Raw genomic sequence first — 27,855 nt, forward strand, 5'->3', positions numbered from 1 at the left:
AAGGGGGAAGAGAAGTTTTTGTATGGATCTGGTGCTGTAGTGGATGCTTGAGAGAGATTTCAGTGGTCAAAGCTGGGGCAGAAGGATGCGAGCAGAGTGCTGAAGCAAGTGGCAGGGCAAGTTGCTGGTTGGGGAGACTGGGAAATGGTTGGCAAAAATCAGATTTACCTCACTAGAATGTGGTGGTCATGAAAGACTTGTACAAAGAGGAGTGAGGAATACAGTGGTAGGGCAGCTGATGCAGGTTTCGCCACGTTTGGATTAGGTTTGAAGACAGCAGCACAACCAGGGTGCAGTCAGAAGTAGCCAAACACTGGAGTGGCCAAATGTGGTTGTGGGTAGATTCAGGAACTTGAATGGAGCAAGAGAAGGGGAAGTTGTATGGGAGGGAAAGTGATGGGGAAGAGACAGTTTAATCATCACAGACAAAAAGCTTTCTTTACAGAACGGATTGATGCTAGGAGATCTGGGTGGGGGTAGATCTTACAACTGATGTACCAGGTGAAGTTGGTGTAGAGGCTTCTACATGTGGAACATGGCGAAGGACTGGAGGTAAGCAGACAGGACACTGAAGCTGATGACAAATGCTTTTTTAGATTATAGGAATTAGTGCAATGACACAGGAGAGGCCAGCCCTGCCACCCACCCTGCTGCACCAGCCCTGAGAGAAGACTCTAGTAAGCATACAACGAAAGCTGGAAGGATTCTCATGGGTGTGAGAGGTCAAAAATAGAGCATAATCTTCAGCAGTGAGAAGGAAAATACGTTGGTAGTCCTGTAAAAGAAAAAAAAAAGTACCCTAGCTTCCCCAGCTGATGGGGGAAAGACAGGAAGTCAGCTGAAACTGATGCAAGCTAAAGCTGAGGATGGTGTTTCTGTACAGAAACAGCATCTGTCCTCCCTTCCAGTGGTGCATGAAATAATCCAACCTGCTTGAAACTGTGTTCAGCTAAGCTGATGGATGCAAGACTGTACTTTAAAAGCCTTGCTAATAAAAAGTATATTTAGTTTGTATATTGTGTGCATCTCCTTCCTGTGAGCAGCATGAACAAAAATAATACATGGTACTAAAAAAAAAAAAAAAGCAGTCCCCACACAGCCTCAATGTTTGTTACACAGAAATACAAGAAACAAGATAATGCAGATAAAGCTTTTGCTTAGATTTATTTTTAGATAAAGAACAGCCTTTTGTCAAAAAGATGTGGGTGTACTTGCACGCTGTGGTTTGAAGTAGATTAGAGAAACCTTAGATGTCTGAGTTACTGAACTTTTGTTTTAATCTTCTAAAGAAAGTCAACACCGTACAACTTCCTTAAGCAATGCGGTGAGCTGAATGTTGAAACCACAGGGCACACAAATACAAAGCAGGCAGCAGCAACTCTGAACTGCAGACTACTCAGTAAATGTGTAGTGTTCAAAAGTTACTCTGTACATAGATGTCATGCAGGGAAATAAAGGAAATGTGTACAAGGGAAGGACCTCTCCAAGGAGAGACCAGCAGCTGCTACGGAGCAGTAGCTTCTAATGTCAAGGGAAGAAATGAGGAATAGTCCAATGACTGCCTTCCCAGTACAAAAACAGTTTCACAGCTGTCTGTGAAAGACTGAAAGAAACTGGATGTTGGGGATGTTGGCACAAAAGGAGACATTTCAAGATTTATGAAGACCCAGGTGCTCATGAAGTCATAGAATGGCTGGGGTTGGAAGGAACCTCAAAGACCACCTAGTTCCACCCTCCCTGCCACGGATGCCACCCCCTAGTTCACCAGATGATGTCTGAGTCTGGTGGTCTTCTGTCACTAAAAAACTGAAAATGAATATAAAAACTGCTGATTCATCTCTCTGGGGAATTGGATTTGAAGAGTATAATGTATGAGTGGTCACAGGTGTGCCCCTGGGGTGGCTTGAACTCTAGCAGAATACAGTGCAAGTTGCAAAGGTCTTAGTTTTTACAGGGTCACGTACATCATGTTTTAAGCATTTCTCAGATGAAATGTTCTGCCTTTTTTTTTTTTAAAAAAAAAAAGTAAATAATCATTCTGAAGGATCTCCGTTGATATTCTGCTGAGCTCTTTGCTTGAGTTGAGTAACAACTATCAAAAACGTTATCCTCAGCAGTCTGCAATGGCTGTCTGTCGGAGCAGTGGGTTTTCACAGGAAAACACAGAGGTTCTGATGGTACAAAAACTCACCCTGAAAGTGCAGCAAACAGCAGTAAGTACATCTCCAGTCCTCCAGGAACTACCTCAACAGCTGAAGAACAGTCTTTATAAAGGTGGTGGGTGGACAGGAATTGACCCTGTGGTGATAAACATCACGATACCAAAACACCCTCATTGCTGAATCCAGAATTTGTGTACCTTTGTGATTTGTGTACCATTTTGGACATCCCTAACTAAGCAGCAAGACTGTCAAGAAAAGCCTGATGAAAGACTTTCTGAGGACAAAGTATTTTTTGTCTGGTACCATGTAAGTAGGTTGACTTCACGATAATTGCTGTTGACATGCAGAGATTTCAAGATTCTGTTCCTCAAATTGACACGACATAGTGGCTTCAAATAGCCCAGCTCACCTGGTCAAGACAGGACAATTAACATCATTTCCCATAGCAACGTCATTCAATTGGCTTCTCTGCCACTCCTTGATCTGGATTTTACAAGTTTTTATTCTTTTATTTGCAGAGTAAACGTCTCCCCCTGCCAGAGAGCCAGTTTAAAGAGGGGGAGAAGGGCTCGTCCAATCCTAAAGATCAGGGACAAGTCTCTACAAACAGTAGAGTCTTGAAAAAAATGTCTTGATTAGTCAAGAAAATAAAACAATTAAGGACTTATGACCAAGTTCATGGCAATGGTGGCCACGGCCATTGGATGTAAACAAACAGCACCTTGCATTTATCAGTTAGTCCTGGGTGGACATCCAATTCCCTGAACCACTAAGTGTTTCTCTTTGTGTTTTTCTCTGTGGACTCCTGGCCCACCAAATCCAGCCTGTCCCCCTCTCAATTGAGACTCAATGCAAATGAACACAAGTTACAGTGTTACGAGATGACATTATATCTAAATTTACACTTCAGGAGCACAGAAGGCTGTTTTTCATGTAATACTAAAGGAAAAGTACACGAAGTCTCATAAGTTGATGACTGTCATCATGTAGCTTTTAGACTTTCATAACACAAATTGTTCCTCAATAGCCATTTTCAAACACAGCTCTGTCCTTATTTGCAAAGGAAAGGAAATAAGCAGAAACTATACTTGCCTCTCTCCTTTCTCTAAAGGAAATACACTGCTTATTGCTATTGCAAAATTTTTCTGTGTTTATAAGACCGTTTCTAGTCTAGCTGTAGGCTGTTCAAACAAATATTGATGACTGACAATGGGACAAAACCCAATGAGTTTTAAAAACAAATATTTGTTCCAGTATCTGCCATCACATAGAATTGGTGGTTAGCTAGAAATAAATTTGTTACCAACTTCAAAAACGGGAAGAAGTTGGAGCTTATTAACATTAAATATTTACTGTCTATTCAGGCACAAATTCAAAGCTCAGTGTAGCTTATTAATGTCTTGTTTATGAAGTCTTCAAAAACTTCATAAAGTCCTCAAGAAAAAAGTCACTATATGCAAAAATTTATTTAATTAACAATGCCTGTCTAAAAAGAAAAAAGCCTGGTGCTCGCTTCCTTTTTTTTTTTTTCTCCCCGTAATAGTACTGACAAGAAACAGCCTGAAATGAAATCCTAAATAGATATGATATTTTACTGAGCACTGCTCTAAAGCAGTCTTCAAGACCTTAACACGTGCTATCCATAAGCACCAAGCAATGAAAGAAACTTCTCTTTTTCTTTAATAAAAGCAAGATATACAAACTAGTCTTACTGTAACAAGGAACTTGAATCGTCATACGCAACTATATATTACACGCTGTCATCAGCAAACATTTACAGAATAGGACAGTAAATTTTGCTAGAGAATCGCTGTAACTTCAAGTGACAATTTATCTTCTCCTTTTCACATTAGGATCATATCTGCAACAGAAAAGAAAATTCATTACAAATTACTATGGCTCCACAATATTTAAACTTAAGCATGCTATGCAACTGATTTTATTATATATTTATAACAAGGGATTGGACAGCATTCATCAGTCCTTTCCCAGACTGCACCTCTGAGAACTACAGTTGATAAAATTTGACTGGATGATGCAGAAGTCAGTACCTGTGCATGAACCGAAGAACCTTTACCAAAATAAGCCTTCACCGCCTTCCTAGCTACTTTAAACCTACTTCATGCATAAGAAAGCTTCTCCAAGCCTGTAATGTCTCCATGTAAGGTCCACTCGTCACCCTGCCTCCTCCACCCAAAAAAATAGGGAGGCACGGGGGCAAAGGGGGCAAATGTTGTATGTATACAACATTTGGCCACAACTCATTCACAGAAAACCCTTCTGTTGCCTCCTACTCCCACAAAGTAATTACTTGCTTTATCTTCCCTTTTGTACAGGTTTGGATTGGTTTTTAGTTATTAATAACTATTTTTTAATCCAGAAAGTAGATATCAACATTACAGCAATATGCTTACAGTTTGCCTCTGCTTCATACTGTCATCCCTTGGCTTTCTCTCTCTCCATTTGTGCTTCACCTTCCCTAAATCCTATGTCATTTCTTTGAAATTCTGATGCGCTTTGTATTCATGCATGAATAACTTATGGACACAGCTGAATGATCAGGCAGTTTTACTTCCACTAATTCTGATCTCATTCATCGCTTTTTTTTTTTTTGCTTAGGCAGGAAAATGTCCCAACTTGCGAGCCAAATTACATCACCACATAACTACAAAGGTATTAGAAGTTGCTGTCATGAAGCTCAGACTACTGGCAAAAACGAAGTGGGTGATTTTTGAAAGCAATGCTTCATTATTTATTAACTGTTTGTTTGCAAGCACAAGCTGATAAAGCAGTAAGGTTCTCTGAGTGGCTTGTACACACATTGATACACAGTATGATGTCTCTTTGATTTGGACTAAAACATGCTTCTTTACCATATGCATTTTTCTACTGTAATACACAATTTTTAGTGCTTGTCAAATTCATGGCAGGTCAGAAGTCACAGAGTAGTTGCTGGTTTCTTTACATAAAAACAAAGAAAATAATGAAACCTTTGCTAACCAAAATGCAGTCCTTATGCTCGGTCTCACAGCATTTCTTTGATTTTATTGCTATAGCATTGTTACAAATCTGAGAAAGTAAAAAAACCATACAGTGCCTGTGGCCTGAAACATAAAGAGGGCTACAAGGATTCCACTACTGCAAGCGAATGTACAAAGAAACAAAATAACTTGCTGGGAATAGGGAATGAAGGGCTGTTACCAAGCATTATCCATTTATTTGCAGTCTTAACAGAGAGTATGATAGCTCCTTCCCTTCCTCCTCCATCTCTGTATGTACTGAATTAGCAGTACTTGAAGGTACAGCTTTTCTTTCCAACTCATCTTTACCTTGGAGCATGACTGCTTCTAATTTCATCTTCAAATGCAATTTTCATGGGAAATTGCAGCTGCTAACATTAGCATCACATCAAGTAGTTTTAGTCAGGATTAAGGACAGAATTAGAAGTAGGTTATGATCTGCTGAACGTTAAACTATGTGTTTTAATATTTTTGACTATGGAAACTTCTGTACGTACGAATACCCTAAATAAATCGGAGCTGAGGTCAGAATTTTTCTACACACGAATGCATGTGAATTATTTAAGTTTCCGCTGCTGTGTTTTGAAAGTCTGGAATTAATCAAGATATTTTGGACCACTTAATCTTCTAGCAGAGCAATCAAGCTGCAACATAACTTTTTATAAATATCTTCATAATTGTTATGCATTTAAAAGCTGCATTGCAGACTTAAATCTGGATAAAGCGGCAAACTTGGCCTAGAAATTCTCTTTTTTTATTGGAAAGTAGTTAAAAAACATTGAAACAGGATTACCGTTGGAAGTAACTGGACAAGAAATCAACTGAATAAGATGGTTTTCCCTGCTCTTTCAAAAGAGAGATGACAGAAAGTGGTAAGACAACTGAAATAAGGGTTAATAAAACTACTGAAACACTTTAGAGGCAAATGCAATGAAATATGACAAAAATCATAGAAAACATGGCCTTTAATTTTTAAATTGCATGAGTCATTACCTCAAAGATCAAAAAAGAAAGTCCTGCCAATCACTTTGTTTCACAGAACTAGCATTCCGTTGCTTTAGCTTCCTCAACACCAGGACATGCAAGTGCCATGGCCAGTATGAAAGAGGTTGCAAACTCCAGAGTTGTTTTTTTTTTTTTTTTTTTTAGGAATTCAGATGACTGACTTAAGTGTAATATCAAACCACTCCCTCGTGCTAGCAAACCCTAATGGCACAGAGCCTGACCCTGGAAATCTCTTCCAGCCTTTGTGAACAAACTGGCTTACGCATGAGACAGGAAAGAGCAACATTTCTGTTTGAGAATGTTCTTATTAAAAAACTTATAGCAGGTCTGAACGAAACTGGAAGCTTAAGGCATAAAAAAAATCCTTATGAAAGTCACGTTGGGTACATTCCAGACATGGGAATACATGAAATCTTGATAATAATAGTCTAAGAAGTAGTCTTTTGCAAAATTGGTATTTGTCTAAAAAAGATGTGATGCAAAATAAATACCTTTTGTAAATATGAACATAAAACTCTTACCTAAAGAGATCATCAGCAAGTGATTCTTCTCTTGCACGTCGATTCTGTTCCTGACAAAATAAGATTTTTCAATGTTTGATGTTAGGGATGAAGGTAATGAACAGTGTGGAAGAACAACATATTCCTTCACTAATAAAACTTTTCCCTAAAACATAAGTTTTCTCAAAATACTTGGAATCAATGTATGTTCCTGTTGGATAATGTATTTCATTGGTCAACTTTGGCTACTTCTCCTAACGGATTAGTATTTTCATATATTATTATTCTCCTAATTATTGTTCTTCTATGAAGAAAGGCTGAGAGAGCTGGGGCTGCTCAGCCTAAAGAAGAGAAGACTCTAGGATGACCTTATTGCAGCATTTCAGTAATTAAAGGGGGCTTATTAAGAAGATGGAGAACAACTTTTTGCACAGTCTGCTAATGACAGGACAAGGGGGAATGGTTTTAAACTAAAAGAGGGGGGGATTTAGATTAGAGGTTAGGAGGACATTCTTCACTCAGAGGGTGCTGAGCCATTCTGTGATCAGTTTGTGCAAGTTTTAAGTTTTTGTCAGAAGGTTTGTTTGTGTGTAAGTACTATAGAAATAGTGAAAAATTAGTATGATTGTTGGTATATAAAAGAGATTTTAACTGGCATTATCTACACTCAGAGACAAAAAAAGAGTTAATTAAAAAGTGTTGATGAAACCACATCAGGCTGTGGAAACAAAATACAGCTCATCAGCAAATATTTTTAATGAAAATATTGGAAAAGTGCAATGAAACTGCTACAATGAAATATAAAACTGTTACATAAGAAGGGGAAGGTTTTCATAATAGAAGAAGGCATAGAACTTCTCAGTATCTCTCCTAGTATACTACAAGAGAATTTTACTCAAGTATTTTCTGTTCTGTCCAAGAAAACAGAATACCAATTGCACTATATAACAATTTGAAAATGGGTTATATAAAAGTTCTTCCCACCTGTGTCACATTTGTAAAAGTCACAAGTTTTCATAATGCTTATTTTGATTATTAAAAATAAAAGATCACTGTCTGTAAGGTTACTGATTTTGCTTTAAATCATTATTACTGATTATTTGATTTTGAAATGTAAACTGAATTCAAATAATCAGGAAAAAAACAAAGAGAGCCTTACCACTGACCTCTGGCTTTCAGTAACTTTTCTAATGCATGTGTTCCTATAAGCATGTGCAATAGCTAATTGGAAGAGGTTTTATTTCAAAACTAAAATTCTGAATTATTTCAGAAATGACCACAGGTTGTTATGATCACTTAAAGAAATCAAGTTTCGGTATTGGTCTTCTTGGAAAAAAAAGTCCTTACCTCCAATTCTTCTCTTAACCAGTCTTCTAGCTCTGAACTCTTTCTAGCATGGTGAGCAACCAAATCTGATCCTCCAATAATGTATGGAAGTTGTCCTGCCCCTGGATAAGTGACCTATTAGACAATACATTCTTACAGTTAAAATACAAGACAAGCACAATGCAAGAAAAAGGTCTTTTTAAAAGAATTCATATATCAGGGATGAAAGTCAGTCTTTCTTTGAATAACAATTATCAGATGATATTTAAATGAGACTGAAGTGAAAAAAGTATTTATAGAAAGCTATTAAGTCCCTCCTTTTACCAAAGAAACAAAAAAAAGGTGAGGAGTTTTATAAGCTAAATAAATGCAACAGTACATTAAATGAAGTTTGAAAATGTTACAAACTGGTTTTTACTGATAGATTCTATTTTACATCAACATACATGAACATCTATTACAGAAAGGTGGAAAAGAACATTTTAAATTTGGGGTAGGATTCTACCTAAAATGACTGCACACTCCCAGAAAGCTGGAAGTTGCATTATCTGACTAATGTTCTCTATATTATACTGAAATGCACTTCTAGTGATCTTATACCATACATAAGTTTTTGTTTGTTTGTTTTTTAATGTGAGTTGAAGTCGTACATTTACACTGAACACTACGGATTTTCTTAAATTATCCTCAGGACCCAAGCAAGCTATAATCTCACTTTTTTAAGATAATAATTTTAGTTTCATTTTGAAATCCAAATTTTATTACATAAAATTCAAGATCCAGAATCAGCATATGCTCTTTATAGATCTTTGGAGAGGTTGAAATACGAGTTTTTGGAAGCATAATGTGAAGTTACACTTTTACTGAGATTAAAATAGGCATCACTAATGACATATTCCAACCAGCAGCTTGGAATAAGAGACTACAAGTATCTAAAGAATCTGGTATGAGGTAAGCCTTTCTCAGCCTGCTGTACTTTGGTCAGTTAGAAAAATATTTGCAAACAACACAGTAAAATATTGGAATTGTCTCTTTCTCTAGTTACTATTAATGTAGAAATATATTATGAAATATATTAAAAAAATACTAAGGAAATACTTTGAAATATTTTAAACAGTGCCATCTTGTGACCATTTGAAAAACATACCTTTTTGAACTTTTTGAAATTTTTCTGTCCCCTGCAGCTGGTATTGCCAATAAGCTGACTGTTCTGTCTTGGATGGCTGACAACCAAGGATCTAAACTCAGTCAACAGAAGCCTGCTAGGAAGATTGCTGGAGTCGTCTTCAATTTTGTTGTGGTCCTTCTGAGGGAAGAAAAAGGATGGAGCACTTCAAGTAACAGGTGTATAAACAGGCATAGAGTACACCTAATGGTGTAAACTTCAGAGAAAGAAATTGTAGTGAGCGCAGCTGAGGGCCAGACTAACTATCTTCAGGGACAGCTCCAGCCCTGACAAAGTACCACTATTTTACACTGAAGTGCAAACTAGAAGTGTCTTAATCTGAGCTGACCCTGCACTCTGGTACACCTGCATAGCGCTCCCTCTTGGTTTGTATTGTTTACACACTGTTTGTTCGTGCAAAGAACATTTATCCTGTTCCTTTTGAACTGGCTACACTCTCCTTCCCCTATTCAGAAGCATTCCATTTCAGTTTCATTTAGCCTTGTCTCCTTCTCTCTGCCACACTGCCATTCCCAGCTATTCTCTCCTCCTTCCTTAATCCATCATCCCTTAGCCATCTCACCTGTAACGAAGAGTTAGTATGATATTTACTATTAATCAGTGTATGTTACATCTATTTTCCCCATAGTCCGTCTTTTCCATTCTAGGTGTAATCTCCTTACAGCAGCTGAAGAGATCGCACTCTTATCCGGTCTTTAAGTACTTACCTAACAAAAACATCAGCACCGGTATTAGCCACACTGCAGAGTTAATACAATTACATTAGGTTTCTGCAGTCTCAGTCACCTTAAGTGTCCATACAAGATAGCTTTACACAAACACGTAGTTAAACTACAGTTCTGTCTTTATACAATCAAGAAGCTGGACTGCACTACTGAAATTTACACGTGATTATTTTAAGGAGATCTATTTTTACACCTTCTTTACCGCGAAATATGATTTGCAAATATTACATCCTTAAAAGCAAAATTCTGGTGCACTTTCTTAATGATTCTCAAGGTGTTCAAACTTACAATTGGTTTCTTACCAAGACTGGAGAAGATTCTTGCTTGATCTCACTTTTCTTTTCTAGAGTTAGAACTGATCCAACTTCATCTTCTCTCTGTTGATTAAAGATTGAAATTCAATGAAAATTATGATGGCAACTACATAAAATCACTTTCTGCTCTTTCCTGAGGAATAAGCATTTTTCAGATCAATACAAATACAGAGACAGAAAATAAACTGACTGCACTATACATAAAATTTAAAATACTGTCTTGCAAACTCCAGTTACTCAATTATGCATTTTACTCTTAAAGCATTTAAACACTACATATACTGTATACGAATTAGCTGGACAGTAAGCTTTAATAGAAGTATTTTTAAATAGAAGAAAAACGAGTTTTTTCTCTCTTATTCCCTTTTGTGTTGTTGATTTTTTTTACTAGTTACTTTGCTAGGGTTCTCAATATTGTTGTCCTCTACAAATCTGTATTTTTTTTTCCAATAAAGTGGCTACTGTTAACTCAAAATCCATTGTTTTCTTAAAAAAATTGCCTTAGTCTCACAAACAGAGAAATAATCAAGAAAACTCATTACAAGCTACTCTATGACTCTATGCAGCTACTCTATGACTCTATGCATCTGCTCCTTTCCTCTTTAGTTTCTATCTAGTCTAACTGGTTTCTGCTCTTTACGGTGGAATAAGCATGTTCAAAATCAATATAAATATTTAAACAGGAAAGAAAATGATCTGCAACATATGTTTAAAATTAACATGTTTTTTAGATTAAAGTTACAGTTTGCAGGGTACATCAATTTACAAACTGGTAAATGAATATGAAATCAGAATGTTTAAGCTATGATAAAGCTGTATAAATCTAAAGCCAAAAATTTTGAAGCTTCAGGAATTGAAGTTTGGCATCTGGTTACAGCGTATTAGTATATGCAAAATTTTGCTTCCTAGCTCTTGGCTTGTTTTCAAGTGGTATGTTTTCAAGACTTCTGAACAACTCTCTAAAGTGGATGCTTCACTAGATAGCAATGTTAGCTAATAAAGTTACAGTGTCTGCCCAACAAAGTCAAACTTACAGAGATTGCATATAAAAGAATATATTTAAAAAAATCCTCTCAGAAATAGTATTTTACTAAGAAAGAATTCCTTCACCAACAAGACCTACCACCACACACATGTATGTTTGACCAAGAACTATCAGTTTAACCCTGTGTTAGCTCTAATCAAATAAACCAATGTACTGAAATAAAGGCTATGATTACTTAAAAATTAAAGTTCTTTACTGATCTTGGAGGTTTCTGAATATTAAAAACAAACAAACAAACAAAAAAACACATTTTAAAAAATAAAAAGCCCTCTTCTTTCACAATAGGTACAAGTGTTTCACATCCTGACGACTTTCTTCCATTTGGACAAGAAACTTTTTATTTTAGTTTAATATTAGGAATTTAATTTTTCACCAAAGTCCTTTTTTAATTCTAAGTGAAATTCAGCCCATCCATACCTGACCAGACATTCTGTCTATGCAGTTTAATGGTACTATTTATTTATCTTTGAATGGACATCAGTGATTTGAATTGCCTCATACACAAACTTTGAAGATCTTCCACATGACATATCTAGATTCTGACTCGAAAGATCTTGAACACTACTCTGGGTATTCAATGGAAGAGGTCACCCTAAGGTTTCTTTAGGAAATTCATTACATAAATGTAATTGAATATTATTTTAGCATATATATATATATGAGCATTTCAATGACACAACAACGTACAATATTAGAAGTTATTCTTGGACCATGGTGAAATTCTGCTGTCCTACTTGCACTATTTCAAAGATAAAGAGAGGAAAAATGTCAGAATAGAGGCAGTTTTCAATTCACAAAGAAACAATGCTGTGAAAGAACACAAACAAACAAACAAAAAAACATTTAAACGGGTTTAACACTGCAATGTATGAGCAAATTTCTTCATCCTTAAAGAAGCTACTGCATCCCTCGAATACATTTGTAAACTTTGAGACCAGACACCTAAGAAGAATATAACTTACCAACATTTCATTGTCCTCTTTTTGCTTTGCATTTACTTCTTCAATTCTGCTTCCTTTGGCTTCCAGACATCTTTTTTTTCGTATATTGCCTTGAGATTCCTGGTCTTGATTTGCCGTTTGCTTTTTCCAGTCTAGGTCTCTGCTTTCAAACACAATTTCTAGTGTCTCTGTATTTTCAGGTAGATCATCTAACTCCTTTCTTTTCTTTGGTGCAGGATTTTCACTACAAGTAATTTTAGTGTCAGTTTTATCACTTCCTAGTTCGTTACTTTCCTTTGTAAGCTGGATGTTATTTTCCTTTTGATGCTGTTCCTCGCTGTTCCACACCGATGAAGCTGTGGATTCAATGCACTTGGAAACAGGCGATGACCTTTCCTCCAGTTTTGCTAGTTTGGGTACAGATGTTTCTCCTCCTTCTTCGTCTCTTTCTCTTAACCATAAAGTAATTACAAAATGAAGAAATTACAAAAACGTCTTTGAATATGATTAGCTGCATCAGCAATACAACAGTTTCCTTGGCTTTCAACGATGGCATTGTGAAATCTGGATGTAAATACCCTTGAGAAATGGCTTTCCCTTTTCAGAAGCTGATATAAAAATTACCTTTTTATTAGCTTCTTTTTGAATAACGTGTACATCGATGGAGCTAAAATAATTTTCAAGAAACAGCATTATCTTAAAAATAAGGCACATAATGTCAAGAACATTTCAACGTACCTTTTCCTGGCTACTTGGAAGTAATTTGTAATCGAGTTAGACTGCTGACGTGGAGTGGACTCTCTAGGTTTACTGACTTCCGAAATTTTAGACGGAGAGGAAGGATAACTTTTTTGACTAAATGTAGATGTTCTATTCACTCTAGATATCAATGTTCCTGCATTCACATTGCCACTTGTGCTACGGTTCTCCTTCACAGGGGGTACATCCTGGAAAGCTACTTTTTCTCTTCTGTTCATCTTGGAAGTCTTCTCTATCTCCATACTATAGCAGAGAGAAAAAAATATTAGGTGAACACACAAGAAGTTACCAAGGAGACACACTGTTGTAGAATATCACTTTTAAAAAGCTGACCTGTACTTCAACGTACTTATAAGCAATGTAGGTGTGCTAACAACTGAAACTGTAAAATCTGCCACAATAAATATGTTATCATAACCATGAAATAGCTTTAAAACTTGAATACAGTTAAGATAGTCAATCAGATATGCAATAACTACATTTGTATCTAAAAAGAGTCACAGGTCCTGTGACATACTGCTATCTACCACTAAGCAGAAATTAGATTACTGCAGACAACCGATAGCAATTTGTTAAGTGCAGTTTCAAATCCTGTATTTCTTTGTCCATTGCAATGATGCAGTTCCTCTGCCACAAGAGTACTTTATTTGTAACTAGTAGCTTAGAAACTATTTCCATGCATACTTTACCGTGGCTGCTCTTCTATTTCTGTATCAGCTACATATAATGTACTGGTATCTGCAGCAGTTGGCATTATGGTTTCATCCACAGCCAAACTCTGAGAAATGGCTGGCCCTATTCCTGATACAGTAGTACTTCTAGTTAGAGCTGCAAGATCAACATAAGAGAAGAATTAAAAGGTTAGTAACCAGTCTGCTTCTCTATGCATGTATTATCACACTACCACCACTAGTAATTGATTGGGTGAGATTTTTGTAAAATGGTATTAATGCAATTAATAGTAATTTAAAATACTATTATTTAATACTATTATATAATACTATTATATAATAGTATTTTAGTATTTTATAATAGTATTACTATTAATAATAGTAATTTAAAAACAAAACAAAACATAACCACCAAACAAAAAACAACCTGAAAGAACCAGGCTCTAAATGACCAAATTCTGGGATTGTTTTAGTTAAACATCCTGCTGAATTAAGTTATGGAATTTTGCTTAAATAAAAATGAAGCACCATGGGAAGTTACTTATTAATATGGTCATAATGTAATTTATAGATCGTGTAATACATATGCAAAACTGTCAGAGCACAAAATCTACAATCCGTTTACATTTAGTGTTTTATCATGACCTGTTAACTTGGGGTCATTATACTACAGATTACCCCTAATAATACAAAACCATCATTATAAAAAAAATCTTAGAATAAATACCTTCTACGGCCAAATTCTCACAATCCCTATAGTGAGGGGACTGCCTTACATATTGTTTGCTGCTCTGTCTAGTCACTTTATTGTCACTTTATTTATTAAAGCACAGCATTAATGCTCTACAGAACAGAAAGAACATACACAAATCTCTATTCTCTTACAGATCGTCTTCTCTAAGTCAAAGGCTACTAAGGCTATTTTAACATTTAAGTCTCATAGAATCTATGACAGCATTATCCTTTCAGACAACCCATTCTTTATACATTCATTTATTCATTTTTTTTTCTTTCCACTGTAACCTACAGAGGAACAACCAACCTACAGAGACACCCACGTCTCCTTGAGCTACCGCATCTGACATGATCTTACATGATTACTGCAAGATAACAGTATCTCGCTATTTATTTTTGAGACAAGATTGGAGGAAAAAGTCTTGCTTACAATCCCTTTGATTTGCAACACATACATGGAAGTTTTTGATAATCTCCAAACACCAGGACAGATTCCCTCTTGACAAATAAATTGCAAACATAACTATCTTAAAAGACTGATGTACTATCTTTCAGTGTAAATTAATAAGGCAATTTAGTTTTTATCTAATTAAGTTACTCTGACAGGAAAACAAGAGTCAGCATTCCTAATTTATTCAGCTGTCTACAGGGTTAATATCTTTTAATTTAACCTGAGAGTCTATTTTTATTGCTGTTATATTAGCAAATATAAGTTACGTTTCAAGACAAATCATGGAATGTCCAACACCAAACTATTACTTTAGCATGTGTGGCAATGCTGTCTCATTGGTTACTTTATGATTAAGTTTGATTTTGAAGTGGGAGTGTGTGGGGAGAGTTTCCCTAAGGCAAATTCTTTTGTGTGCAAAGAAAGCAAGCCTTTACTTGATTAAGTTGGTTCTTATTCTCTCCAGTTTTTAAAGTTCATCTATTATCTATGAAAAGACCAGGATAGTCTTTTCACACAAGATAGAATAGGTTGGAATTCAGAACTACTATATAGATATTGATTTAGCAGCCACTAAAACCATGAACTTCAAGACTGTTTATAAACACGTTTCCTTTAAACTGATTCGGTTTTTTACACTAACTTTAGATCTGTTACTCTTTTATTTACATTTATATGTCAGTTTTCAATGCAGTTTACTGGAAACCATTTAAAAAATTACCTTTTCAAACCTGCATACAATTTTCAGTGTCATTCTATTTAAAAACAAACAAACAAAACAGCCTCTTTATTGCTGTTAAATTATTACTACCCTTCTTCCAATTACCTTTGTTACCAGGCTGGTTTTTAGGGTTGCAGAATGTTTCTGTAGACCTGAAGATAACCGCCAATCCAATTTCTGCTTCGGGAATAGCCCTGAGATCATTACTGTTAACACAAAAATAAAACCAACACAAATAGATTGAAGAAAAAACAAAACAAAAAAAAGAGAGTAAGAAAATCTTTCAATACAGTTTCAAAGATGAAGAGGTAAATGAGCAGAGATATGTCAAGGTACAAAAAAATTCAGTCCACATTACTATTTTCCACGATATGGCAAGTCAACATAACTATCCATTATCATAGACATGTCCAGTACATACACACTTCCATGTTTCCTGCTTCTGTAGCCCCTGTCTAGTTCCAGTAATGTGGCTAAGTAATCATCTCCCCACCTGATCTCTGGGAATTTAACTGACTGTGGTGTACCTCTAGTGTATATGAATGGAAAAGTGACTTCAAAGACTTAAGTCGCTCCTTTTACAGGAGATATCAGCACACACACCTCTGCTGTACTGCAGCCATGAAAGGAACAGGAATGCAGTTGTTTTCCTTGTTTAGCAATGGAATTCATGGGGACTAGGCTTAACTAGTAGGTTAAGGGTTGGGATTGTGTTTTTTTACAATGCTATAATGACCAGTGTTATACAGAACACAAGCTGCTTTTCACAAACATTATATGCAAGTAGTTAGACAGCAATGAGACATATGATCTCAAAGTGCTATTTCCTGTTTTCCTTGAAATAAGTATGATTTAAAAAAAAAAAAAGATTATCTATCCCGTTTTTAAAATATTAACTCATTTTAAATAGAATAAAGAGCTCTTACTTTCTGTAACTTCAAATCAATTCAGTAACAATGAGTTAAAGAAAGAACCCCTCCAAAAACCTCAAATCCTCAGAGCTGCCAAGTCCTTTATTTCCTATTTCAAGAAATTTTACTTACTGTGCTGTTTACTTAAAACAATTAAGAAAATGTCCTCATCCTAAACATCCTACTGCTTCAGTATGTATGCAAATATCATGACTAAATCAGTGCAGAAATCCTGGAATTACCCTACCACTGTACAAGACAACAATGTTTCACCTTTGCAAGACATTCAGAATGGAATCAGTCCAGTTTCTCATGGACTCGGATCCTAGGATCTGGGAGTTTGTCAACCCCACATCAACAACACAAACTTCAGGAGAAACCAGTGAAGAAATTTCTTTTCTTCCCTCCGCCATCAATTTTGCTTCGCCTCCTCCAAGAATGACAGCTGGACCCAGTTTCTTGTACTAAGAAAAAAATGAAAATAAAAATATCTTAAAATAAGTTGGTTAGCATACTTCTAAATACAAGCACAATACTTATCATTCATAGATTAATGCAGAAGTGATGGGTTCTGTTTCTACCCCTGTATTTCATCTTGCTTAGGCCGCTGTCTTGTAAAATGATAAACCTGTTGAAATCTTTCTCTCCTGATGAACCAAGAATGAGTCTGAATTCAGAGAGGACAGAATATGTGCTTAGCTGCCCCTGTAACACCTTTGCAGGGTAAAGCTCAATTACCTGCTTTGCAGTTAGAAATACAAAAGTTTTTCCAAAGAATATTCTTTTCCTTTCTTGATGCTCTGATAAATCCAGGTTTTCAGTACCAATGGAAGGCTCATCAACTGGAGGATAAAAGCTGCAAGAACAGAAGATTAAAGTTACAAAATTTAGAGTTACGTATCAGTACTGATTGATAGTCCTTCCTACTGTAAGGAAAAGCTCTGAGTTAAAACACTGCACTGCTTTGTTTCTGTTTAAACTATTTATATAAATATTTCTTCAAGAGATAAGAGGAAAAAGAACCTTTCACTTCCCAGTATCTAAGCTTAGACCATGACTTTCTACCACAGTAACTAAAAGAACAACACTTCTAGTTGTTTTTAGTCAGCCTTCCTATTTTAAACATCCACTCTCCAGACCTATACACTCTCCACTAACTACCCTGACAAACAAGACTGCTATCTCATTACCTTAACAGGGGACTTCACACAAAAACAGACATCTTGCTTGCTCTATCCTTCACGTTGGGACAGCCACCCCAGTTCCCTTGTATTGGATCAAGAAATTGCACTCTGCTACACTAGATGACAGCCTACTAATCTGACAGAAAGTAAAGTACGCTTTCCTTGGCGGTGGCTCTGAGAACTGAACTGATTCACTCTGCAGCTTCTCAAACTTTTTTGTCTGAAAATAACCAGAAGTCCTGTTGGGGAACAGATTAGGTAGAAGTAAAACCCTAATCTTAAATTCTAATTTTTGTGTCCTGTGATCTCAGCTTCAGTTAACAGCAGCATGGACACATCAGAAGAAGCCTCTAAAACAACCATTTTACTGGTAAGTTCACAACAGTTCACAACTCTTGGAGCCACACATTCACTCCTGCAGCAGACCTGACAGGTGAAGGCATGTGCTGGAAAGGAGGTGAGAAAAAAGATGCTGAAATGCCAAAAACTGGTTTAACAACCCAAGAAATTACATATATATATGTATTCATACATATAGATGTAGTTGTTTTTTTTTTTTTTTTCCTTACTTATGCAGAGATTAGCAGGTTCTAAGCACGAAACGAACTCCACAAAATGCTGGTATATTAAAGTTCCTGTAAAAATTTATGCATTTATTACATAAGTAATTTCACCATCTGCAAACATAAAAACACTCTTCTTGGATACTGACAATATTCACATAGGTAAAGCTGAACACAAGAATAAGCCCATGTTCAAATATGTAATTCAATGAGGATAGGCTAGAGTGTACTAAAATAATTACAGTCAATTCTAAATCATTTTTGTTCTATCGTGTTCTTCCCAATCACTTCCTAAAGCTTGATGGACACAACTGACTAACATGAAATTCAGGTTCCAAAAAAGCATTTGACAAATGTCAGTGACTGTTCAAGTTTTGTTTACAGAAATATTGTTCAATTACTTCATTTGAAGGTGAAATAGATAAGATAAATTCCACTGATTTGAAGAAACAGGGCACCTCAGATTTTAATTACTAGGCCAGAGGGCTTCAGATACTGAGTCTCATAAAGATAGTTATTAACCTGTCATAAATACTGGCAAGAGTCATCTTTAAAAATCAAAGAATGAGTAAAAAGGGAGAAAGAGCAGTTCCATTACTTCATATTATTTCATATAGGGCTGTACTTATGCCGTCATTCGTGAACTCTTCAGGCATTTTTTTCCTTCCACAGCTTATCAGAGATTACTAGAAGACTCGGGTAATAGTGTTATAATAATAAAACAATAAAAGGCCTCAAATAAGAAGCCACACTGATAATGTGAACTGTAGGTTTGCAATTCTGTGAAGTCTTGATATAATCCAAAAAGAGTTTTAATGCTTTTGAACTTTACAACTTTCTCAACACTAGGATTTTGGGTGGGATCAATTCTACAGTAATAATCAACGTTCAGTTGTCACTCTGCATCACCACACTAATATGCCTTTCATATTTTAGATCCAAACTATTACTGCCCCAAGTTGTTCGGTGTCATGTGGATGTACCAGCTCTAGCTACGCTGCACAATGTGGATATTCCCTATGAAAGTTCAAAGCATTTTTAGAAAACTGAATACAAACAGCTGCTACGTAAATTTTGAGTATTTTGAGTATCTTCCCACAAGCTACACCTATTTTAAATAGGTGATCCGTAAAAGATCACCTATTTAAAATATTGTAATTATTTTAAATATAGATCTCACCAGCTGCCTCATTTAGCTTGACACAGAACTCTCTCTTTGAAAGCTAAATAAGGGATACTTTGCTAGCGTCGATGACATTTAGTGAGCTCAACTCCTCCAGGGGTCTTAACAGTTAATAAAAACATTAAAAAAAGGGAAACGTATTCATTAGATTCTATTTTACAGAGCATTTAACAGCTCAATTTTACTGTCATTTCTCTATTAAAAAACTGGACAAAATGCACCCTGGTGCCAAGAGCCCCAACCACTATTTGGTACTCTAACAGACAGTAACAGCAGCCTTACAGCATGGTGACATTACATCAAGCAAATTTCAGACTGCACATCCAATTGATTCCTTTCTATGGCTTGTACTACCTGTACTGTTTAGATCTGCCAAAAAATCTCGTTCAATATTCCTGACAGGATTCTCAACAATTTCTGTTTAGTTTTCTCCCATGCTGGTAGAACAATGTAGAAGTATAAATAGATGGAAAAGTTGCAATTCATGAAGTTTCCCCCTTTCTTTTGTAGCTGAAGACCACTTTATGTCACTCTAAGATGACCTACTTGATCTATTCCATAAACCTTTGCAAATGTAAAATGGTACCTTGAAACTCGAGAGTTTGCTCCAGGTGGGCACCTGCATTGTTCTAACATTGGAACGGGCTACCCAGGGAGGCGGTAGAGTCCCCATCCCTAAAGCTATTTAAGGGACAAGTGAACATGGCACTGAGGGACACAGTTTAGTGATACAACTTGGCAGGTCAGGTTGGTGGTTGGATTTGACGATCTTGAATGTCTTTTCCAACCTAAATGTTTCTATGAATAAACTCAAAAACTAACCATGTACTGGGAAAATACATTTTCATAATGAAGTGAGGTTGATGTTGTTTATACAAATCTAATTTTCTTCATTTTAATATATCAACTCCCAAAAGAGTTTTGACATTGCATCAAACATATCATCATAAAGATTGCTATACCAACCTCTGAAAACAAGTTCCTATCTAGAGCTAGTAACATCTCTAAATGTATTATCAATTTCAAGAGCTCATTTTATAGCTCTAGGGATGAGAGCAAGAAAATTGCCTGAAGATTAAAATGTGTTTCATGTTAGGCATTCTTCCACAAATAAACTTAATGTAAGTCACGTATTCTGTCAAGTCTGAACACAGATGTGCAGTTATGTGATAATCTGGCATACATAAACTTAATTCTGTGACATTTCAAACATGATACTTACCTTTCAGGAGTTGGCAACTGTTGCCTGGACTGAACAGCTTTGATTAATTCTCCAAAAAACTCTGGTTTTATAATTGGTCGTCCACAAATTAAGGCACATATAGTCTGAAAAGAAAGGAAAACATGTATTTAACATATGGAAAAAATGCAGCTAGAATATGGTCCAACTGACTTGAGCTTTGTAGTATTTTAGATGTGGAAGACATCACACAAATACAACTGTACTTGATTTTACTATGGAAAAAAAGGATAGTTTTACCTCTAACAGCACAGTTTTTAGTTGTTATCCTGACCAAAGTTAGGAAAATGTGTAAGGTAGCTGATGAAAATCAATGAGAGTCTTCAAAAGAAGAACTAAAGCTCCAGGACACAAAGCAATGACACTGTGTTTTTGCCACTAGAAAGGCTTGTGCAAGCCTCGAAAAATAATGCTTAAAAATCATAGACTGGCTAAATAAGCATTAATATTCAGTTTGTACAATTATATTGAATATAGTCACGTGGAAGTTAAAAAGGCTACAAATTCTTCCCAAATAAAGTGTGATTCTACTAAACTATCTGAAAGTTAACACAAAAACTGAAAATGAAGACACCGACAAGGAAGATGAAAGCTAATAAAAATTCCTTCCTTCATTTAAAAATGCAAAACGCCAGCAGAAATGAAAGAACAGCATACATAAAAATTTTACACTAGGCAAATACTTAGAATGGTAATTAAAAGAGTAAAATCTAAGCGAATACTGACTAGACAGATTTGTTTTACACAACTAGAACTATGTTACCTTTAGTGCTTCTATTAACTTGGATATGAAGTTCCATAGTTTAAAAGTAAATGGTTGTGCAGGTTCTCACCAAAAGAAAGTGATTGTTTTTTTTTTAACCATCCTAGTATTTCTCAGCAGCCTCAACTAGGCTGATGCTAGTTTAGGTTAGCTCTGATCCAAATTACAGTGTGGATGCATGAAAGGCACAACTAGAACAGGAGAGGGAGCTGGAGGATAGTGGGAGGAGACTCAACACTAACATTTACTCAGGGATTTTGGAACTGAACCATAGAGAAACTTAACAGGGTAGTATATGAGAGAACTAGCAAAAACAATAACAACAACAACACAAAACAAAAACACAAAACAAACAACCATGCATACAAAAGAAACAACCTACCAAACAAAAAAGCCATCTTTTTTAACAATGGACTGGCTTTTCCACAAACATTATGGCAACACTATGAGGGAAAAAACAAACTAACAAAAGAACATTTTTCAAATACAACTTTTTCCCCCTTTCCATTTTTATTTCATTTTAAAATGGTATTTTGGCTTTTAAACTGAGAATAAAAGCTTCTCTATCAAAGCTTTCACCAAGGTTACCACAACTCTATCCATCCTTTTCCCACTCACTCCTTTATCTGAACAACTTTTTCAACTTTTTTCATTTTCTCTCCCTCCAACATGTATCCTTCAAAATTTGCAAAAGGAAAAGTTTACAGAGAAGAGAAAGAAGACTTTACAGAGAAAAAAAATGTCTAGATAAAGCCAAACAAAGCTTCGCCATGATCTTGACCACATCTAGAATTTAATTCACATTCATAGAAAAATTGCAAAGCAGTTCCATCAATATGCAAAAGCTCAACATACCTTAACAGTAACTTTTACTGATGCCATTACAAGGTGAGTACACTCTTTCGTCCATTCATTCACTACAAGACCTCCCAGGAGCTGGATGGCTTGATTTAACTCCGTTTTCTGAGCAGCGTCTAAACACGAGGAGCAGACAACCAAAGACTCATACTCCACTCTGCAAAGAGCAAATCAAAGAGAATTGCTTTGGTAACTTTGGTAAAGCACTCTGACAAACAGAGCTGTCTTAACAATCATGTTTGTCTCACAGAGAACATTCAAAAACTAAAAAATAAATGACCCTGTTAGTCCTTATATAGATCAAAGACTGCTTTAAAATTTCCAGAAAAAAAAAAAAAAAAACATATATACTAGCTTTCACTCAGAAAAATTAACAACATTTTGATTTCATGTTTGAAATGTTTCTAAGGACTTTTTGGTCTCAAGAAGGCGCACAGACATCAATTAAAACCTTCTTCAAGAACACTTCAAGGTTTAAAATTGGGAAATACGTCAAGAAATTCAGTATGGGCTTTCAAATGCAAAAAGTATGCTCAACAGAACAGTCCATGAACAGACTGGTATTTAAAAGACACAAGCTTTGAAGAATGCAAGCTCAGGTAACTTTTTTCTAAGATTGCCCTTACACCTGACCACATGACTAGTTATATTTGTAGATCATCCACATATACACCTAGTTAAATCTGTGGATTGCCCACATAGCATATGCACACAGCATACCAAATCCCATGACTTGACTTGGTTTAGTCTACAAAGGAGAAAGAAATTTACATAACCTTTCTACTACAAAATTCACAATGCATCTGGTCCTATGACATAAACATAACTGACAAGTGTTGCAAGAACTATCTAAAATATCCAGAATAATTTATTGTAACAAGTGGTGGAGGCTGTTTTTATTGGCTATTTGACTGTTTTTAATGCCAAGTAATATCAGTAGCAGTGACAAAATTAAGAGTTAAGGAACAAAGCCAACGTCTGGTTACTTTGATGTTGGTTTTAGTGGTCATTCGAATTGGTTCTATCCACTTGTCACTTCACCTAAAGGAGCACTTTGTATGCTCACAAGATAACACTGGCTACAACATTAAATTTGAAAAAAATTAGCAAGTTGTGTTCCCTAAAGAGAAGCATACATGTATATCACAGCAACGAGCATTCAACGGCTAGTGCTTCACAAAGCTCTCTCAGTTCTATTCTCATTACGTTACCAACAGCTAACAAGGGCTTATCTGAACTGTGTCCCTCCTTTAAACCTTCCTGCCTCCTTTAGAACCATTTAGCTTTTAGAATTTTCTCAACTAAAATTTTGTTCTTTACTTAAGAAAGCCTGAAAGTACTTGCTATACATGACACATCTTCTAAATGCCAATGCTAAACTATATATAGTTTTAATTCCTTAATTTATAATAATGAATCGTTATTATAAAAATACGTATTCAATAAAGGTTTCAGAGCAGGTTGTGGAACACAAATATTATTCATCTCTTTTGCTTTCTAAAACCTTTTTAAACATTTAACATCATTTACATTTTTTTATTGTACTATTGCTTGCCAAGTTCTATGATGTGCTAAAATACTCTTTTTAAAAGCTGCATTTTTTTTTTTTACTTAGTATTTTACAATCAGTCTAAGTACTTCTTCTTACCTAAACTTGCTGTTAAAGACTCCAAAATTGACCCTGTCACCAGACTGCAAAAGCCTTGAAGATCCATTCATGTTTGATCCATTAACAAATGTACCATACTTGGAGGTATCTCTTATAGTTAATGTAGGGACTGGGACAGACTGGCTCTGAAAACAAACATAAATAAGTCTTGACAGTTTATCAGAAACAGGTTATATAACAGAAATTCCATCTGATTGTCTTCAAATTTCTGTCCACAGAAATTGCAACATGTAAATGATAGTAAAATGCTGCCTGCTAATTCTCCTTGGAACATTTTTATTCTCCACAGTCCCCTAATTAATGATGTGGAGTAAAACATGAACTCCAGAACCAAGCCTGCAATGATAAAACTGCAGCACTTTTCAGACCCATGACTTCTTTCTCTAAAGCTTGTCTGTGCAATGAAATTTAATCACATAATTTTCCTACTGGGATTATTTTAATAAAAGTTCCCAATCTTTTCACTCTAGAGTAAAAGGGAATGCCCAGATAGGAGCCTGCAACAGAAGCATTATGCCACCAAATTTTTCAACAGACAAGTACCCCAGAAAAAAATATAAATAAATAAATAAAAAATCAAGACTAAGGAAAGAAGGTGATCAATGGTTCTGCTCCAGCTGTATTGTCATGGTAAACTGAGCTGTCAACACAGTGTATTTTTAATACAGTAAAATGTTGGCAACTCACCTGGGTCGTTTCAGGATGACTCACTGTCAGAACTGCATGACTTCGACTGATGGATTGATCGTCCTGAATTAAAATTGGACAGTTTCTGCGTCCAACAACATAATCTGTACCAACTAACAGCCGATATGGCTCCCCTGAAAATAAAAAAAGAGACACAAAGAAAAAGCTTACAAAAAACTCCAAGGCACCCAAAATACTTCAGAATAATTCAGAAATTTCTAACCCTTAAACTTGTCATACATCATTTAATAGGCTGATGAGAATCACACATGTCGTTTATGGACAACATCTGTTTCTTCCTCTCCCCTTTGCTACATCCATTATAAAAGGATACATTTCATGAAACACAAAGCAGTTACAGAAGTGGTGGCACACTTTATCAAGGACAGTATGTTTTTAATAATATGTTATTTCTTTTCACTTGCTTTACTGCCTCATAAAAGAAGTACACAGTACACAAATCTTGCAGGCACATAACTTATTTACTAAATTATTATCAGAATAAAATGCCTCCCTAACAAATGCTGGAAGATCTGCAAGGTAAACCAAATTGATATTTAGCATGTTCTGCCTCTGACTTATGCTTCGGTCATTCTTGGTATTTGTGAGCTAGATCACACAGCTTCCTAACAGTGCATGGCTTGACTGCATCCAAAAGGTGTAGGTCACCTACTAGCCTGTGGTGTACAAGCAGTTTTTATTCATGAAAATGAATGAATTAGAAACTAAACGCTACTTATCAACTGTGGACGAATAACTTTCAAAATACCAACAGTGTAGAACCAATCACCCTGATTACAAAGCCAATAGTAGCATTTTGACTCTTGCTCCAGAGTTTTCTAGGCAGTAAGAGATCAAACCCTGTTCAATGGGATTACATGCTGCTGCCCCCGAGAAGTAAAGCAAACATCCTGAAGGCACTCCTAAAGAATGAGGAAATAACGAGCAGATGCAGTGGTGACACGAGTGCTCTTTATGAAAAAAAGAAAAAGCATTTAAGTCAATAAAAACACTTTTATATGCTACCTCTCAGAGTTAATCAATACATCAAAGCTGCAAATAAGCTGAGGAAGAGAGGCAGAGTGACAAGACAGTTTCAAAACCCCGCATTCAAGAAGTAACACGAGCCTTGCTCCTTGAAACACAGCAGCCAGGCATTGTTTCCGCAGGCAGAGCCCCCGGGACTGCCTTCTGCCCCTCAGCTCGGCTCCCCGGGTGCCGCAGGGCCGCCTTGCTTCAGGGGCAGGAGCACACCCGGGGCCACCGGGCGGGCACAAAGCAGCTGCCCAACCCCACCAAAGCGCCCGGCCCTACCCCAAGGAACCGCAGCGGGCCTGCAGGGCTGACGCGCAGAAGGAAACCCCGCTGGGCACCGCAGTGGAGGCCGAAGGAGCGGCTCCCAGGGCTCTGAAGGGAACGCCCGGCTCGAGGCCCGCCCGGGACCCCTCGGGCTGCGGGGAGGAAAGGGGGGGGGGGCTGCAGCCGCCGTGCCCTCACCTGCTCCCGCGGCGGGCACCAGCTTCCACATCGCGGCGGGGGGCTGCTCCTCGGTGAGGGGCTGCGGTTCACCGGGCCGGGAAGGAACCAGGACCAGGACCGGGACCGGGACCGCCGGCCGCCCGCCCGGCCGCGCCGCGGGCGGGGAGAGCGCCCCGCGATGGCGGCGGCAGCGGGCAGGCAGCGCAGCCCGGCCCGGCGCGCAGGCGTGGCGCTGGGGGGAGGCTCCGCAGCCCGGCCCCGCCGTGGAGGGTTCACGGATCCCGGTTCCTGCCCCTCAGGAAGCCGAGGCTGGGACCGGCTGCCCCTGTTGGGCTGGAGAGGGGCGGCCGAGCCCGGGGCAGGGTGGAGGTGGGCGGCCGGGTGCGGGCGGTGAGGCCCGGGAGGAGCCCTGGGCGCCGTGAGGGCCGCTGCTGGCCTCCCTCCTGCCCTGCTGAAACGCGTTGGTGTGTGTTATAAGTTGCCCCCTTAATTAATTTTCAGAGAGCATTGCATTAATAATAGAAAGGAATTTATTGAGTAAGCAACAGCAAGCAAAACAGCGCTGGGCGGCCGGGGAGTCTCGGCTCCACCAACGGCGCGCACCTCACCCCCGCCAGGGTCCCTTTTTATATCTTGGTAATTCTGGGATTACGCAGCACATCCTGGTATATTCTGCGACTGCGCGCACTGTTGCTAGGGGGTCGTCTCTGTCCCTCTGGTGGTCGTGAAGATGAAGGCCGTAGTCTTCCTCCGCGTTGTGGTTCAACTTCTTTTTTTTTTTATTTGGTCATGTTGGCCCAGCGTGAGACAGGAATGCAGGATGTTGATACACTAGTTTAGCAACTTATCAGGAGATGGTTACATGAACTTTGCAGCAGTGTCTTTGGACAAAAGAGGCAACTGAGATGCAGAAGGAGAGAAGGGGAGGGGGTTCTCTTTTTTGTTACATTAAGCAAAAGAATTTTCATAGTGTCTAGCCAAGTATTATACATCTTACTTCAGCAGGGAGCTTTTGCAACTCCTGCTCCTTGTTTTATAATACAAAAGACAATGAACAAACATTTATTGTGTATTACAGTGTGCCTAGCAGCGGGTTGTGTTTGGGAAGGGAAATGGTGAAATAAAGAAATACAGCTCTTAACTGAAACCTCAGCAACCTATACTGTTAAAAAAAAAAAAAAAAAAAAAAAAAAAAAAAAAAAGCTTACTAGTTTTAAGTAACGAAAGGATTCTGACATCCTGGACTCATGGGAATTTTAAGACCATTCAGCACGTCAGCACTGCACTGCAGATGATTTGCAACGTCCTTAAACTTTTTATTATTATAATAATTATTATTTTTTTTCCACAGGGAACAGACAACAGGTATGGAGAAGCAGTGTGAGCTGTAGTTCAAAATACCTGTTTCTCATCATGCTGTGGAGCTCAAAAGGAGCAGGGTGCCAAATCCCCAGTGCCCACGGTTATATTGGCCAGTACTTGAAGATAAAATTTCTTCCTACTGGGTCATCAGCTTGCTCCTCTGGTTATGAGTATTGATAATAATTATTTGTCATTCATCTTTGCAAAACAGCAAAAGCCATTGGGTGGGTGCACATAGATAGCAAGTTTTAGCATCAGGAAGCTGATGGAGTTGAAATGGGAGAACTTGGGACAACATTTTTCTAATAGGAAGAGATTAAAACATAAATATGAGATGTTATTTTTGTGGAATCTTAATGTGTTTAATCTCCACGTGTAATTAAGCATTCTTTGTCCTT

The 27,855-nt window shown here is 37.2% G+C and overlaps 1 protein-coding gene across 3 annotated transcripts; it reads right to left on the reverse strand.

Annotated features, from left to right (window-relative positions):
* Window positions 1-1,996: 1,996 nt before the first annotated feature.
* Window positions 1,997-26,299, reverse strand: NBN (nibrin). 3 transcript variants are annotated; one of them, XM_084512034.1, is made up of 16 exons: window positions 26,114-26,299; window positions 24,617-24,750; window positions 23,909-24,054; window positions 22,258-22,417; window positions 20,622-20,725; window positions 17,208-17,325; window positions 16,743-16,933; window positions 15,664-15,764; window positions 13,673-13,811; window positions 12,963-13,226; window positions 12,246-12,675; window positions 10,227-10,301; window positions 9,161-9,319; window positions 8,035-8,148; window positions 6,709-6,758; window positions 1,997-2,192 (listed from the first exon to the last, which is right to left on the reverse strand). In XM_084512034.1, exons 1-16 carry the CDS (start codon window positions 26,142-26,144, stop codon window positions 2,111-2,113), a joined length of 2,298 nt encoding a protein of 765 aa, XP_084368160.1. In that variant the 5' UTR covers window positions 26,145-26,299; the 3' UTR covers window positions 1,997-2,110. The 3 variants fall into 3 exon arrangements, with proteins under 3 accessions (XP_084368160.1, XP_084368159.1, XP_084368161.1); XM_084512033.1 differs by lacking the exon at window positions 1,997-2,192 and adding an exon at window positions 3,820-4,023; XM_084512035.1 differs by lacking the exons at window positions 1,997-2,192; window positions 6,709-6,758; window positions 8,035-8,148; window positions 9,161-9,319 and adding an exon at window positions 9,879-9,906 and having other exon boundaries at window positions 10,213-10,301; window positions 26,114-26,298.
* Window positions 26,300-27,855: the final 1,556 nt, after the last annotated feature.

The sequence above is a fragment of the Aythya ferina genome, assembly GCF_964211825.1.
Source record: "Aythya ferina genome assembly, chromosome: 2".
In the NCBI taxonomy this organism is placed as follows: domain Eukaryota; kingdom Metazoa; phylum Chordata; class Aves; order Anseriformes; family Anatidae; genus Aythya; species Aythya ferina.

Bases quoted from the DNA above. Each gene is read 5' to 3' on its own strand.
- NBN (XM_084512034.1), bottom strand. From the start codon at position 26,144: ATGTGGAAGCTGGTGCCCGCCGCGGGAGCAG. The intron at 17,326-20,621 runs GTAAGTATCATG...CTGTTCTTGCAG, and splicing joins CAGTTGCCAACTCCTGAAAG to CTTTTATCCTCCAGTTGATG. The intron at 10,302-12,245 runs GTAAGTTATATT...TTTAATCAACAG, and splicing joins AAGAGGACAATGAAATGTTG to AGAGAAGATGAAGTTGGATC.